Source organism: Apium graveolens, chromosome 6 (assembly GCF_009905375.1).
Source record: "Apium graveolens cultivar Ventura chromosome 6, ASM990537v1, whole genome shotgun sequence".
Lineage (NCBI taxonomy): Eukaryota > Viridiplantae > Streptophyta > Magnoliopsida > Apiales > Apiaceae > Apium > Apium graveolens.
Window position 1 is genome coordinate 5,367,063 of NC_133652.1, and position 16,487 is coordinate 5,383,549.

General features: G+C 35.6%; 3 protein-coding genes and 1 pseudogene across 4 annotated transcripts; 3 read left to right on the forward strand and 1 right to left on the reverse strand.

Moving 5' to 3' along the window:
- The first annotated feature begins 208 nt into the window (after nucleotides 1-208).
- On the forward strand, nucleotides 209-2,646 carry LOC141664470 (putative chaperone protein ClpB2, chloroplastic; annotated as a pseudogene).
- Nucleotides 2,647-4,134: 1,488 nt separating this feature from the next.
- Nucleotides 4,135-4,935, forward strand: LOC141667513 (lachrymatory-factor synthase-like). Its single transcript, XM_074474038.1, has one exon. The coding sequence runs from the start codon at nucleotides 4,178-4,180 to the stop codon at nucleotides 4,661-4,663; it is 486 nt and encodes a 161-aa protein (XP_074330139.1). The 5' UTR covers nucleotides 4,135-4,177; the 3' UTR covers nucleotides 4,664-4,935.
- Nucleotides 4,936-5,276: 341 nt separating this feature from the next.
- LOC141668914 (syntaxin-71-like) lies at nucleotides 5,277-8,084 on the forward strand. The gene is made up of 9 exons (XM_074475977.1): nucleotides 5,277-5,671; nucleotides 5,756-5,881; nucleotides 6,302-6,467; nucleotides 6,562-6,647; nucleotides 7,006-7,074; nucleotides 7,172-7,216; nucleotides 7,336-7,398; nucleotides 7,500-7,576; nucleotides 7,727-8,084. The coding sequence occupies exons 1-9, from the start codon at nucleotides 5,507-5,509 to the stop codon at nucleotides 7,737-7,739; spliced, it is 810 nt and encodes a 269-aa protein (XP_074332078.1). The 5' UTR covers nucleotides 5,277-5,506; the 3' UTR covers nucleotides 7,740-8,084.
- On the reverse strand, nucleotides 8,085-16,200 carry LOC141668913 (AMP deaminase-like). 2 transcript variants are annotated; one of them, XM_074475976.1, is made up of 20 exons: nucleotides 15,720-16,200; nucleotides 14,413-14,579; nucleotides 14,118-14,250; nucleotides 13,510-13,688; nucleotides 13,332-13,383; nucleotides 13,091-13,218; nucleotides 12,792-12,971; nucleotides 12,465-12,532; nucleotides 12,214-12,356; nucleotides 11,872-11,933; nucleotides 11,233-11,346; nucleotides 10,810-10,950; nucleotides 10,151-10,303; nucleotides 9,887-9,940; nucleotides 9,692-9,802; nucleotides 9,434-9,607; nucleotides 9,271-9,351; nucleotides 8,677-8,775; nucleotides 8,427-8,523; nucleotides 8,085-8,341 (listed from the first exon to the last, which is right to left on the reverse strand). In XM_074475976.1, exons 1-19 carry the CDS (start codon nucleotides 16,027-16,029, stop codon nucleotides 8,455-8,457), a joined length of 2,418 nt encoding a protein of 805 aa, XP_074332077.1. In that variant the 5' UTR covers nucleotides 16,030-16,200; the 3' UTR covers nucleotides 8,085-8,341; nucleotides 8,427-8,454. The 2 variants fall into 2 exon arrangements, with proteins under 2 accessions (XP_074332077.1, XP_074332076.1); XM_074475975.1 differs by having other exon boundaries at nucleotides 13,510-13,709.
- Nucleotides 16,201-16,487: the final 287 nt, after the last annotated feature.

The window sequence follows — 16,487 nt, forward strand, 5'->3', positions numbered from 1 at the left end:
TTTCTCTGCATTTTATTCCTTGTTCTTAGCTTAACTTCAATCAAAAACCCAAAAATATTGACAAAATCATGACAAATGGTATTAGAGCCTGCGATTTCTGGGACATGGCGTACACACCGTTGATTATCCTTCCATTTCATATCCTTAAAATCAATTCCAGAACCCTAATTTTCATCATTCATACCCACACACACCTTTTCCAACATATATGCTTCAATACACATCACCTCCAACGCCTCCATATCTTGTACACCCACTTGAACCACCACCTCTACCACCACCTCATCAATTTTATACTGCTTCCTGCGCACCTGCAAATCCAGCAACTCTTGTGCCAGTTTCTTCTGTTACTAGGACCTTCTTACACCAAATGGATAGCAAAATTAGTCAGTTGGATAACAAAATCAATCAAGTGACAACGTTAATAGAGGGGAAGACGAGAGTAACAAATTTATTAAATCTGTTTAAAGACGAAGGAACTGTTACTACTTGTGAAGTGCTAGTTCCCGGGCCTGTTGATAATGTTTGGCGTAAGATGGAGGAGAGAATGACTCAAATAACTCACATACCTGAGAAGATGGGGAAGAGCTGTGAAACTTCATCAGAGATGATCAACGAGAATATATTAGAAATAAAGGTTGAAGCAGATATGCCCGAAGTAGTCAAGGAGGATGTGCTGGGAATTGTCGAAGACGACAAAAAGAGCACCCTGGCAAAAGAGACATACTCAAATACGCCAAATTTGTTACCTGCAATATTCGCACATCATGTATTTGATGAAAATTCCAAGATAATATATTTCCAAAACGTTCCAATAACGACGTCGCAAGGTACAAATTCAGTTATCTACTCTCCCAAACTCTATTGAAATGCTTTGAAAATAGATTATGATAGGGTTGTATCTTGTAAGCTTTATGGGAATGAGTATGATAAAGTTTTTGAAAATTTTGGTGTTAATTTCAAAAATAATGTAAATGGAACACAAATGTTTGATGGATATGACTGTGATGTGCTTATTCAGGGATTACATAATCATAAGAAGTTAGTTCTAGTCGGGAGGTCATTTGATGCTGGAAAATGTTTTCTAGTTTTTGATGGTGACATGATATGTTATAAGAAATTACATGAGGATGAGTATGGCAAGTTTGAAGTTATAGTAGAAATTAATAAATACTTATTTTAGTCAGAGTTGCTTGAGAAGGGTATTGGATTTGTTGTTTCATTGAACTGTTTTTGTGGCGATGGTAATCTTTAGAAGAACTGGTGTTTGGATTCTATATCTGGATTTATACATGAAGAAATTCAAAGAGTTGTGAGAGTTCTTTCGAGAAGAACGAAAAACAATCATGTTCTTATTGGAAAGCCTGGAGTGTGGAAAATAACTGTTGTTGAAGGCCTATCACAGAGGAATGTTAGGGGAGATGTACCGAGTAATCTATATGATGTAAGGCTAATTACATTGGACATGGGGGTTTTAGTTGCCGGGGCAAAATATCGATGGGGGTTCGAGAAAAGATTGAAATCAGTTTTGTAGGAAGTAGATGAGGCTGATGGGATGGTGATTCTATTTATTAAAGAGATTCACTTGGTTCTTGGTACTGGTCGAACATAAGGATTTATGGATGCTGCTAATTTGTTTAAACCAATGTTTGTCAGAGGGCAGTTTGCGTCGCATTGATGCCACTATTTTGGAGGAAAACAGGAAATATGTGGAACAAGATGTTGCGGCTGAGAGGCGTTTTCAACAAGTTTATGTGATTGAACCTTGTGTGCTCGACACAATTAACATCCCCCAAGGCCTGAAAGATAGATTTGAAGGACATCATGGTGTTCGAATACAGGAAAGAGCTCTTGCTAATGCAGCACAACTGTCAAGCCGATACATTACTGGTAAACATTTTTCAGACAACACAATCGATCTTATTGATGAAATTTGCGCAAATGTGCAACCTGGTAGTCAACCTGAAGAAATTGATAACGTGGAGAGCACTAGAATGCAACTAAAAATTGAGCTTCATGCCCTTGAGAAAGAGAAAGATTAAGTTAGCAAATCTCGGGTTGGAAATGTAAAAATGGAGCTTGATGATCTAAGGGATAAGATCCAATCGTTAATGATAAAGTACAAAAAAGAGGAGAATATCAAAATATATTCGTCCACTCAAACAAAAGAGGGAGAAGCTTAATTTTAGATCTCAATAAGCTGAAAGAAGAAGTGATTTGGGTAGGTTGCGGATCTGAGATGTGGTGCTATTCGGGAAGTGGAGAGTGTATTGACAAGGCTCAAATGGAATACAAACGAAAATCTATTGCTCACAGAAACTGTTGGGCTCGAGCAAATTGCATAAATTGTTAGTCGGTGGACTAGTATTCCTGTGACAAAGCTCAGACAAATTGAGAAAGAGAGGTTGATTGATGTTGGTGATATGCTTTATGGAAAAATGGTGGGTCAAAACCAAGCTGTTGGTGCTGTTGCAGAAAATGTTCTTTGGTCGAGAGGAGGACCAGAAAAGGCACAACAACCCACTGGTTCATTCCTGTTTAAGTTCATATGGTGTTGAGAAAACAGAGCTTGGTAAGGTTCTTGGAGAACTGTTGTTTGATGACAATTTTTTAATCAGGATTCAAGTTAAACTTCATTCTCAGTGATAAGGCTAATATTCGAGAATTTGAGAAGTACTGGGATTATTTAAACTATATCCTTGAGGACAAGTATGTTTTCAAGAGCAAGGCATTGTCAATTTGTCACGATTTGGATTAATTGGGGTACTTGGGTTGATAGATGTTTAGTGGACCAAATTAATGTTGGACCGTGACAAACAGTACATGAAGAGTAGGCTACAAGCCCAATAGTACAAAATCGTTTTAGGTTTAAGTTTTATATATGCAACATTCGGTGCATCCCGGAGGATTTATCAAATGAAATGAAATGAACTTTTATTGCATCTTTTATTTTCTCTGCATTTTATTCCTTGTTCTTAGCGTAACTTCAATCAAAAACCCAAAAATATTGACAAAATCATGACATTGTACAATTCAAAAGTGTAAATAATGTTGGTGTTGTGAATTATCTTTGCTAGATTATACTTCTTAACTTAATTATATTCGAATTTTGGAAAAGTCTATTTTAGAGTTGTTTGCGAATCGAGCTTAATCGAGTTTGGCTTGTTAAGAGTTTGGCTTGTTAAGGGCTCAGTTTGGCCCGGTTCGTTAAGCCTAGAGCTCGAACACAAAAACGATTCTAAAAAATTTATTTCAGTGAGGTTGTGTTTGTAACTTGTACGTACAATATGAAATGAGAAATGTGACACCATGGAAAAATATTTATACCTCAAAATTTTTCTGTACTTCATAATATTATCGGAAAAATCAAAATAAATTATTTGTATAAAATCTGGTGGGCTTTTAATCCGTTTAACCGGCCACTGTACTCAATGACTAGAGTCACTATATTCCAAAGCATACAACGTTAGCAAGTTCACCAACCGACAACCATTTGATCTCACAACTACTTCTTAACAAACCTCCAACTAATCTCCATTGTCATCACACTATTCTTACACTTATTCTTATTCTCTCAGTTACTTAATTGTAACCAATTTTTTTTACGTCAGACTGATGGAGTCCGGGCTTATCTTTTATCGTTCAGGATCTTTGGTTCGAGTTAGTATTAGCATATAAACTATACTAATAGGGGTATTCATTTCAGATTTTAAAGGATTGATAATAATTTATGGATTTTACAAGATTTTCGTTGATTTTATTTGTTCGTAAATTTTGACGGAGTTGATAAAAAAACTTGCAGAGTCTTGCTGATTTTGTAAAGTTTTTCAGAAATCATTCAAAATTTCATGTATTTTAAAGAGATTTCAATTCAAAAGATTAAAAATGAACTAACAAATTCATCAAAATCCGCCACTTTTTCAAATTAAAAAAAACCAAGGATTTTTGATTACCATCAAATTTTGATGGATTTTTAAAAATATAAATTGAATACCGACAGATTTCAGTATACTTTTTAAAATCTAAATTGAATACACGCATATTTTAAAAGACATTTTCTAATCTCCATTAAATAGCATCAAATTTTAAAAGATTTTTTAAAATTCAAATTGAATATCTCTTGATTTCAAGAATCCAAAAAAATCCTTTAAAATCTCGACGGACTAAGAAAAAACTAATGTGTAGCATGGAAGGAAAAAAGTGGGAAGGCAAGGTATGCACAACACTAAGCAAAGCTACTGCAGATCAAATATGGTCTCTTTACAAAGACTTTTTTAATTTACACAAATGGTTTACAGGTCTGGAAACTTCCTATGGGATCTATGGATCCAATGGCGAACTTGGTTGCGTTCGTTACTGTTTGGGTTGTTCGATTCCTACTTCTGATGGTTGTGCTGCATGGTCTAAAGAAAAACTTGTAGCCATTGATGAAAGTAATCTGAGTTTGAGCTATGAGATTGTTGATTCTAATATAGGATTCAATTCGTATGTTTCGACGGTCAGAGTTTCTCCTGCAGGTGCTGCTGATCATGGATGCATGATCGAATGGTCGTTTGTCGTTGATCCGGTGAATGGCTGGAGAGTGGAAGATCTGCTGAGAAAGTATCAACTTGGACTTGAGTCCATGGCTATGAAAATGGAGGAAGCTGTGATTTCAGCTTGATGTGTTGCTGCATTTTCCGTCTTGTTAAAATTCAATAAATTAATGAAGTTTCGAATGTATCTTAGCTTCGTTAGAATGATGATTGTTTTTATTTCTTCTGCATAATTAGACTTATATGTCTGTTTTTATTTCTTCTGCATAATTAGACTTATATGTCTTACGGTCGGATAACTCAAGTGGTTATGAGTTTATCCTCTGTCGTCCCAGGTCTTGGGTTCGATTCTTCCTTATCTCGAAAAGGAAATTTATAAGAATAAGTTGTAAGACTATAATCCATATTTGTCAAAAAAAAAGACTTACATGTCTTACAATTTAGTATCTGTGCTAATAAATACAGAAGCTTGTGCAATAGCACTCCAAGAAGAGCCCCTGATGCAGGTGTTAAACATCGTTACTAACATTCTTTTTCGAATTTAAATTTGGTCCTGAGGTCCCATTTAGTCGTCAGCATTTGGGTTACTAACATTCTTTTTCGAATTTAAATTTGGTCCTGAGGTCCCATTTAGTCGTCAGCGTTTGGGGCATATACCAAGCACTCCAAGAAGAGCCCCTGATGCAGGTGTTACTAACATTCTTTTTCAAATTTAAATTTGGTCTGAGATCCCATTTAGTCGTCAACGTTTGGGGTATATATCGATTCAAGTTATATTCTAACAATTTTTATAGTAAAAGTGTAAAAAAATTAAAATTCTAGCCATCTCCGTCATTCTTTCTCTTTCCTGCCGGCTTTCATTTCTGAATGATAGCAGGCTTCCTTCAACAACTAAGTGATTACCTCAAAAACGCAAACACGCCACAATCTGCAAATCACGTAAATACGAGTGAGCATTCGTGTGTGTTGACATGGGCGTGACAGATATGATAACTAGAGTTGATGCTATATGCAAGAAGTATGACAAATACGATTTAGATAAGCAGAAACAAGTCAACATTGCTGCAGGTGCTTCTGATGATGCTTTTTTACGCCTTTACGCAGCTGTGGATGCTGACCTGCATCAATTTCTTCAGGTTCTACACATTTCACACATATTTTACACAACATACGATTCCCGTGTTCATTTTTACTCAGCGTGTGTTTGTGTAATATCGTAGAAGGGAGAGACCGTGGCATTGGAGACAAGGAGAGCAATAGCTGTAGCGATTAATGCTGAGATACGACGATCCAAGGCTCGTTTGCTTGAAGATATCCCTAAGTTACAGAGACTTGCTTTCAAAAAGGTTTATATGTTTCTCTGAGTGTGAATTTTAGGAGCCTCAGCATACTTGAAACTTATTTTAGACATTGAGTAGAATATTGCCTCAAAGATAGGTTCTAGTGATCCACTTTACGGCCTTAAAATGGGCTTTCGAACAGAGAAATGTGATATTAACATGATATAACGCTACACGATGTAGCGTTTTGGGCATTTTGCCTAAACGTTACACGATGTAGTGTTTTGATGTGACATTTTGAATCATTATTTTCAGAAGTGATATTTTGGACCATTTTTCACCCCAGAGTGACATTTAGGGCTACCGGCCTTAAAAATGGGCTTTCGAACAGAGAAATGTGACATGATTTATGATTTTACCTTATGTATAATTTACAAAAGGCCTGTTCAATGATCAAAACTCATGGCTTTGATGATCAATTTGTAGGTCAAGGGGCTGTCAAAGGAAGAGCTTGAGGCCCGAAGTGAATTGGTTATCGCGCTCAAGGAAAGGATTGAAGCCGTGCCTGATGGATCCACAGTTGCAACGAAACAAACTGGTGGTTTCACAGCTTCAGGCTCAAATGCTGGATTCATATTCAATTCAACTTCAGGTAATCTTCGCGTATGGCAACTGACTCGTACTCAGTCTTTTGCACAGTTAATAGTATTCATTCTTATCAACTGGTTGCTTCGACACAATGTCAGATGGGAAATTCGACAGTGACTACTTTCAGCATACTGAAGATACCAATGCTTTCAGGCAGGAATATGAGATGAGGAAGATGAAGCAAGTAATGTGATTCATCTTTTGTATAAATGTAAATTTTGTTAAGGCTTAATGACCTTTTAAACCTCAAACTTTGCACCAATATACCCATCAGCCCATGTAGTTTATTACCGTACCTTTTTGCCCCTTAGGTACTGAAAACGTAACATTTTACCCTTAGACCGGCCGGTTTTCACCCGGTTTTCCCGGTCCAAGGGTAAAAAACACATTTTGGATACCCGAGTGCTGAAGAGGTACACAAAACTTCAGGGTTTTTGAGTACAGTGGCAAAGGTCATTAAGCCTTTTGTTAATCAAATTGTATGTTCCCTTTGGCACATCTACCTTTTAGAATGTTCTCGAGATCTATTGATTGGACTGCAGGATGAAGGTTTGGATGATATAGCAGAAGGGTTACATACATTGAAGAACATGGCACATGACATGAATGAGGTTTAAATCCTTACCGATCTTTCTCTTGAATTGAATCGCGGGGGCTGAGAGCAAAGAATACTGAACTTGTTCCATTTTACTCTGATTATCTTTGCAGGAACTGGATAGGCAAGTCCCTTTGATGGATGAAATTGATGATAAGGTCAGATATCATCAGCTTACAAGCTTCTTTTAGTCGACAAGCAGCCTTTTAGCGTCTGCTGCACGCGTGTGTGTGTGTGTGTGTGTTGATAACGTTTCGTTTGTTTGACATGATTGCAGGTTGACAAAGCAAATTCTGAGCTAAGGAATGCTAATGTGCAGCTGAAGGATACCATTACAAAGGTTGATAAGATAGATGACACTTGACACTTCTCAGACCTTGAATGTATCCTTGACCCTTGAAATGTCATCTAAGTTGTTTGCAAATTTCTTGTTTTGTTCAGCTTAGATCAAGTCGCAACTTCTGCTGCGATGTCATCCTCTTGTGCATAATTCTGGGCATTGCTGCGTATTTGTACAAGTGAGTTCATCTCCTTTTTGGCGAGCTTTAGAAAAAAGTTCATTACATGAATTTCAAACCCAGTTACAGGAGATCATGCATTGATCATAGTAATCATAAGTGATTATGAAGTTTCTGAATTTTCTAATAGTTGTCTACTTCGCTCTGCAGTGTCCTCAAGTGAGCTTCATACAATGACAAACTTAAACTCCACTCCAACATATCTACATCACTATCTGTTTGCTGAGATTTCAACATTTCATTATCAAAATTGTCCGTTTAAGACAATGTTGAGTTGTAGCAAGAAGCTAAGACCTCGTTGATTTCAAATTATATAATCAATTATGTTATACTCCATAAAATTATGATTAGGAAGCAGCAGAAACTTGAAAACAACTGGCAAATGAGTATGTCATATCTTAAGAATTATGATTGGGCAGCAGTAGAAACTGAAAAAGAACAGGCCAATAATGTATATGTCTACGTTGTATACAAGTTCTAGTAACCATGTAACAGTTACATCCCCCAGTGTCCCTATTGTTCTTGATTATTCTAGTACGTGTATCTAGCTGTCAAAAGCTACTATCAGAAGCCATGATCTTCGAGGAACAATGCTATCGATCTATCTTAGTCTTGCTCTATACTGCCTTAAAAATACTTCATTGAAGAGTTTTCACCCTCAACACACTTCTATAAAGAGGTTTTCCTTCAGTTACATGGAGAGCTTATTCTCATCTTGGTAGATTAGCAGGCAGGAAGTGCATTGATCTTGGTTTTTCCCCATTTCTGTAAAAAAAACAATAAGGGGGAAGAGAGTGAGTGTGTGCACGCGCGCGCGCGTGTGTGTGTGAGAGAGGGGGGGGGGAGAGACCTTGATATATACACACTGACCACCAGCACTAGGTTTCAATGTGCCTGGGAAAAATGGCTTTACTCAGATAAACCTGTTGCATCTCGTCTCTCCATATCTGCAAGAGAAATGTTGATAATGCTGTCAGTGGCAATCATTTGTTTCAACACAAAAATATATAGGCTTGGAAAGAACATATGTATACATATTGTTAGCTTGGATCTGTCTATTAGAATTTCAGTTTAATTTAGTAAGGGAAAACATCACATACTGAATCACGAAATTCTAGTCGAATATGAGGCACATTGGTCCTGTGGATATCGTTTCCATCCGGTCCTCTCTTGTAGTACTCCTTCCCAATCCAATGAGACTGACAGGGAATTATCAGCACACAAATATAACTTAATTTAGTTAGAAAAGTAAAGGATCATTATAATAAGAAATCCTACATTTCTAAAATAATAAAATCCGAAGTGAGGATAAATCGGATCAAAAGTTGGTCAACATCCTAGAAGTACATAATCAAGTGCATAAGCAAACTTACAGAACACAGATGATCCTCAGAAATAGAAGCAGTAAGCATTAAACATTGAAAGAAAACTGGTTCTCCATGAAGAAGTAATTTTTATTAATTAGCTATGAAATACAGGATGACAAACAAAGATAAGCTTTCTTTCAATTTGTAAACCATCTTGATTTGGACTCTTAACACAGATTTCATGCAGTAAACATCGAACAAAACTGGCTCTAATACGAAGATTCACATTTTTACGATTAGGTTTTTGAAAACTCGATATCAACAAAAAAACAGCAGTAATGAACTCCCCAACTCGAATTTAAAATAGAAGCAGATAAAAGCTTTTACCTTTAACGCATGTGAGAAACCCGATTGGTAGACTGAATTACGGGCGATCTCGCATAAATCACATGAACTTAACTTCCATACCTGTAACAAGGAAGCACATAAACCCCACTAGTCTACTAACAACACTTACTAGAGTGCAACAGGGAATAGGGAGGTTACTTACCGAAGCTGCTATACTATATTCTTCAACAAGCGGTTCTTTCGTTAGATGGATCTGTAACGGATCATCAGTCGAAAGGGACACATTGAGTCCCCTTAAGAAGAACATAGGAAATGGGTTTCGATGATAATCCACAAACAAGGAGTTGTTACTCAGTGGAGACATTGCCAATCCAATCTAGTAACCATCATAATATTACACGCACGAGTAAGACATTGAAAAATATAATAATCAGGTCAAATGTAAGGCATTCCTTTTTACCTGGGCCAGATAGTATAAATATTGGAGAACAGGAGATTTTCTTAAATTGATTCCATGGGCGATATTATGACAAGTGAGAAATGTTGCAGCAAGGTGGTCAATATCACCGGCCTGAACACGAAAATGTACCTTTAATGAATTACACAAAATTGACTGCTAATAGAAAATAATCTGGATTATGGATTAAAAGGATACCTCCCCTGAATGTGGACGAAATCTAATGGTCGTCATCCCCTTTGATTCTCGGAGCTGAGATGAAAAAATTGGGCAAGGCAGAATTCAACCCATGAATCTAGGACAGTACAACTATCTTAAAAATAAGCTAGTTTACTGACAAAGTTCATGTATTTGACAATCCAGTGTGGTGCATTCTTAATCCTGAGCTAGTTAAGAATCATGATATGATCAAAGTTACACTGACGCATGCATAACAAAAACTTAAAATACATCAATACACACCTTGTTTAGTGTATAGAGGTTAGCATAAAAATAATACACGTAGTATGAAAAGGCAGGGTTGAATATATTTGTCCACTGAGCTGGAGTCGGCATATGTTTTGTGGGACGTCTTTCAGGCTTGCTTTCGTCATCAACTAAATCCAAGCCAACAACCTACAACAGTCAAAAGATGAACATTTATGACGAGCAAAAAAAATCAAATGAGGTGTTGCAGGAAAATTAAAAGAAAACATATCAAGGGAATTGAGCTTAATTTTTTCTTATGATCTCTCATGATCACTTAAAATTTGAGTATACTATTAATTATGCACGGTATCATAGTCACTAGTGTGTGTTCTTGGGCCCATATCTTCCAGTTGCACGTCTTATTTTATTTGACGTATGGTGTAAGCACACTTGTATGCCCTCTCCTCATGCACACTAGAGGTTGTTGATTTAATATACATACTCAAGACGCTCGATTAGTTACTAACTCAACAAGAAATGAGATGTGCTGAAAGGAAACTTTAAAAAAAAACAAGTTCCGCAGGCATGTTTAGTTCAATGGTCATTGCAACCGGCTAGCAGGTTCTGGAATCAATTGAACTTGTATATCTATACAAATGTAACACAATGTCATCCTACTCCATATAAAAATTGTAAATGTGAAAGTACAATACCTGCTTTAGAAAAACATGCAACTGAGGATGCGATTGGGGGTCAACGGTAACCTCGAAAAGAGGAAGGAAGAAATTGTCGAGTATGTTTTGGAATGATGTAACAATCCCCATCTCTTTGTATATATTGTACAGTCGAGGAAGCTGGAAAACAAAGAAATATGAAAGTATTAAATTATGAATCTTACTCAGATGTAAAGAAAGTAGCAAAAATATAAGTATTCATTCTTAAATCAAGTATAGTCAGAAGATTCCTCTTTTCTAAGACAAAAATATGCAGTTCTAATGAAAAACTACACGCACTTAACAAGACAGTAAGCTCTACTCCATTCCATCTATATCTTTTTAAAAAATTGAACAATATATTTCTAATGCATTAAAGATCTGAAATTGTGATCAGAAAATTGTTCTGAACAAGAGCACTACCTGTATCAACCAAACAACATTCTTGCTGTACAATTCATTATTGACTATCCAACTGGCAAGTTGGTCCCACTCACTTTGCTTTCTCCCATATATTGAGATCCGGTATTCCGCCATCTGTATCAGTAAACACTGACATTAGACAATTATAACATAATGGAACTGAGAAGAAAGCACAGTTCATAAAAGGAGAGAAAGTAGCTGCTATTTGTGTATTAAGGCATGGTATACTCTGCTATTGCTACCTATTCCTGCTGTTATGATAATGCCCGTGGAACAGCGGTAATAGTTAACAGCAACACATGCTTTAATATTCATTAATATTTATTTGACAGTTGATAAAGTAATTTTTCAACAATGATTCATGTGTTGATTTTAGAATAAGGGCGACAATACAGAGTAAGATATAGTCATCACTTAGTTTTCGATATACATTGAAAATGGTGCTGTCAGTATTCTTTAAAAAAACTATCTACAACTTCTCTCTAGATTAGACCAGCCTGTTCAGTGTTCAGACAATAATTTCTTATACATCATAACAAATCAATACACTGGATAATGTGGTAGTTTCACAGCAAATTAGTAATTAATATCATATTATCATTCCAATGTTCAACGTATTTACTGTGTTCAAGCACGCACCTGGTATTTACTTGTATCAAGATCTGAGAAAACTTGTTGCGTCACCTCAGCAAGGAAACGCCCTGTCAAAAATTGGAGAACAATATATATGATAGTCAAAATAACGGTTCAATATAAAGAGAGGAAATGAAAGATAAATAAAATGCGCCTCTATTCAAATTGTCAATGTACAAACGTATACGGATGATTACTCATACTACAGTGGCTATTGACTATACATTAACTTCCAAAATGGGCACAATATAACTACTCATTTACATAATAACACTGTAGAGCAGAATAATTTTTCGAATTCCACACAATCACAATGTAACTCAAATTTCTATATAATAAAGCACATACCTTGAATAAGATTGTCCTGCTTTAAGAAAATCTCTCTGAGCCTACTTTGACCACAAGGATTGTACTTCAGGTTAAATTTGTCAAAACGATGAAAGGTGCTCTTGTCAGCATGAACATCTAGAAGGTCCACGTTCAGATCATACCTAAAAAAACCAATAAGAGCATCTTTTTGGTGGGTAAAATTAAATCAGTGAAGAAGTCGATCATGTAAAATTCCTCTTCAGACAGAAATAAAATAGATAAAGTACTACCCAGTTAAATCCAAGCTCTCAAAAACCTCTTTCAAGGTGAGATATGTACCATCTCGGAATATTACAACCTGAATAACAAAAGAAGCGAGGTTACACATGTGCGTGATATTAATTTTCAGGATATGAAAAGTATGTCATCAAGCAAAAGAAAGATGCCTGAATCATACAAACCTCCTTTGAGGGAAAAAAAATTGTTCCAGGAAAAGCCTAATATATAGCACACTATCCAGCTGTTGGATGTGTGAGAGTAAAAAGAGGCAAGGGCTTGCAGAAAAGGAGAAAAGCTTGTATTCTGAACATATTTCCCTATCAATTTCGAATAATTACCTCATCTGGCTCTTTCTTCAACTTTGATTTAATAAACCTCAGAAGATGTTTTTGGTTCATACATGCAGAGTGATGAACATGTGTGTCAACTTTCCTGACGTTGTAAAAGTCACGATGTGGTGCACTTTTTTGAGCTAAGAATTCCTTATCAGCATTAAGCATTAAGTGAAGATTGAATTTCTGCAATAGATGTTGAGTAACAATCTTGGTAAACATCAAGCCATATTTTTGTATAGAACAAACAAATCTCACAACCCTTGGAAACAATAACCAAAGATATAGAATGAGAAGGTACTCACTTGTTCGAGAAGTACAAGACGATGATGGCACAATGTTCTGATATTTCCGGCTGCTATTACTTTCAAGATGTAGTGTAGGTCGGTAAAAAATGTTGTAGCATCAGCAACTGGATAGAGCTTCTCTGTAGCTGAGGACACAAAAGCAGAAATAGGTATAGCAAGTACAAAAAGAATCAGATCAGTTCTTTAGCCATATAACCGGACAAGTATGCCAAGACGGCAAGTACCAGTTTCCGCTTACCTTCTTTGTTTGCATAAACCTGAACCACTCCATCCTCCATCTGAAAATAGTGCTGTAAAAAGGATAATTATGATTAGCAGAAATGTAATCAATAAAATACAGCCTCAACGGTTGTTATACATTCAACAAAACTAACTACAATAATTGTTCCAAAAAGATGCACAAATCTCAAACTTACTTCACTTTTTTTCTCGGGAATATAATCAAATGGATTTTTATTGGGCTTCAATGTACTGGAATCGTATATATTTTCTCTCTCCCATGGAGCTACAGATTCCCTGTACATATAACTTTCTCGCATTTCCAGACAGGTTTGGATAGTCCGAAAGACTTCTGCTTCATCCGATGATGGAGTCTCTAAATGATAATACGAAAAAACTTGTAATACATATATAGTTAGTACTTCATTTAAACCTTCCACCAAAAACATCAAAATATAATTCTCGTAGGGAATGGCTCACCAACATATAATCCAGGAATATTCTCTCAGCTAAAAAATCATTTAGATTCCCGTTCTAGCTATAAAAATAAAAGCCAAGCACTCCCAATACTCCTTTTACAATGTAATATTGTATTGCTTTTAGAAAAATACAAAAAAAAATTATAATCATACTTATTACATAAATAATGCTTAACTACATTCGGAAGTTCCTGCACATAATATAATGGTTATCCCTAACCATTTTTTTTACCATGAATTGTGAACTCTTCTCTTGTACCATCAACAAGGTAGCTAATTCTAAAAAATTGGTGTACATGCTAAGAGAGAAAAGGACGAATAGATACCACTTGGAGATATTTTGAGTCGAACAAAAGTTTCTTGCTCTGGCTCTTTTCTAAGAATATCAGCTGCTACAGCTCTGGCTCCATTAGCACTTGCATGCTCCGGCAAATTCTCATATAAACTTGAATCTAGGTTCTGCTCATTAAGAGCATGGAAGATAAGAACTTTAACAGCACTTGCATTTAAAAAGTTATGTAGCCAGACATAATAGCTTAAAACCAGTCTTCCTAACTACCCCGCCATATTAAAAAAAATAACGTGAACAGGAAAAGACACATAATTGAAAACGAATCTAACCGAGTCTTCATTGGTATAAAGATATGGAGAGTCTACAATACAACTGTCGGTCATATTATCTTCTTCATCTGATCCTTCCATACTTTCGAAGATACTAGCTGTTGGTGACCTTGGTGACATAGGTCTAATTACATGTCCAGCTCTCATGTTCGAACCAACAGATTTTCCTAAAACCAAGTAAAAAAATTGCAATAACGAACACCACTAACACCAAAATTACTAAGCAATCTATATCATACACATCTAATGAATCAATCTTTAACTGACAGTCAACTTCATTTCATCATTTCACATAGAAAGCCAAGTACGAGTTAATTTGAATGACGCAACACGCTCTATTGATTCTATCATGTTAAGCTTATATATTCATTTTAAGCTTCCACACTTGATCAGTATTCATTAGATCTTAAAAATCAACACATAATTGGCATGCTCATTTATCTCAAAATAATTAGTTTATCATAATTACATCCATACAAGCTTATACGATCATTTCCAACCTACATATCTATCACATTTCATTCAAATATCAAAACTACACAAATCGACAGGATCAATCAACTAATAACTAGTTTATCACAATTCTATCCCTTAACCTTCTACATTCATTTTAAGCCTCCGTTCTGAATCACATTTCATAAACTAGTAAAGCCGAGACAAAATTGACACACTCAGTTAACTCGAATTGATTAGTTAATCATAATTCTATCCTGTTAAGCATATATATTCATTATAGACCTTCAAATTTTTACCACATTTCATTTAAATAATAAACCTACACATAATCGACACGCTCAATCAACTCATAACTAGTTTATCACAATCCTATCCTCTTCACCTTCTATATTCATTTTAAGCCTCCACATTAATCACATTTCATAAACTAGTAAAACCTAGAAAAGTTTGACACACTCAGTGTACTCGAACTAATTAGTTAATCATAATTCAATCCTATTGAGCTTAAAAATTCATTTCAAACCTACATATTTTATCACATTTCATTCAAATGATAAAATCAACACACTCAATCAACTTATAACTAGTTCATCACATTTCTATCCTCTTAACCTTATATATTCATTTTAAGCCTCCACACAAATCACATTTCATAAACTACTAAAACGGACACAAAATTTACACTTTCAATCAACTCATTACTAGTCCATCACGATTTTATCCTCTTAACCTTATGCATTCATTTAAATCCTCCACATTAATCACATTCCACAAAACACTAAAACCGACACAAAATTGACACGTTCACAAACACGACAAAACCAAACACAACATTACAAGCATCTCATTACCCTCGGGAACCGTATGTAGCTTAGGCAAACCAGGAGGAATATCATCGACATAAACCGAACCATTACCATTACCACTACCACTACCATCACCGCGATTTCCCTGCCTACGTTTATCCGAAAACTTATTCAACAACGAAGAATCATCCTCGAAATCGGTATCTCGAATATTTCGATTCCTATCTCTATTCATAGTCTTAGCAAACTCTAATAACTGAGTTAGGGTTTTACGGTCCATATAATAAACAGAAACAGCTACAAATAACGCTCCGATCAATGCCGCCATTGCTAAATGTAATACGTATATATCCATTAGTATTCACTATTAATTAACTCAATTCAAATGTGTATGTGTGTGTTTTAGAGATCCTGAAAAAACGGGAGCGATCGAGCTAATAGAGTGATAAATAAACCAATAAATGAAATTGTGATTCGATTAATTGTGAAATTGCAGTGAATTAGGGTTTGTGTAGAGATGATTAGATAGAGATAAATGAGCAGATGATGATGATTAATTTTATGAATGATGTTTAATGTTTAAAGCTGGGAAGATGGTGAGGTGTTTTGGATTTACATGACAAAAATAATTGATTTTTAAAAAAAATTAACAAAAATAACAAGTTTGAAAAAAAGATCATTTTTTAATACTCCACGTCACTTGGGGATCCCAATTTGTATATCATATAAAGTGAATACTTGACTGACAGTTGGGATCTCATCGGCTAAAGTTAGTCAACTTTTCAGAAATTGGTCATTTTTGTTAATTTTATA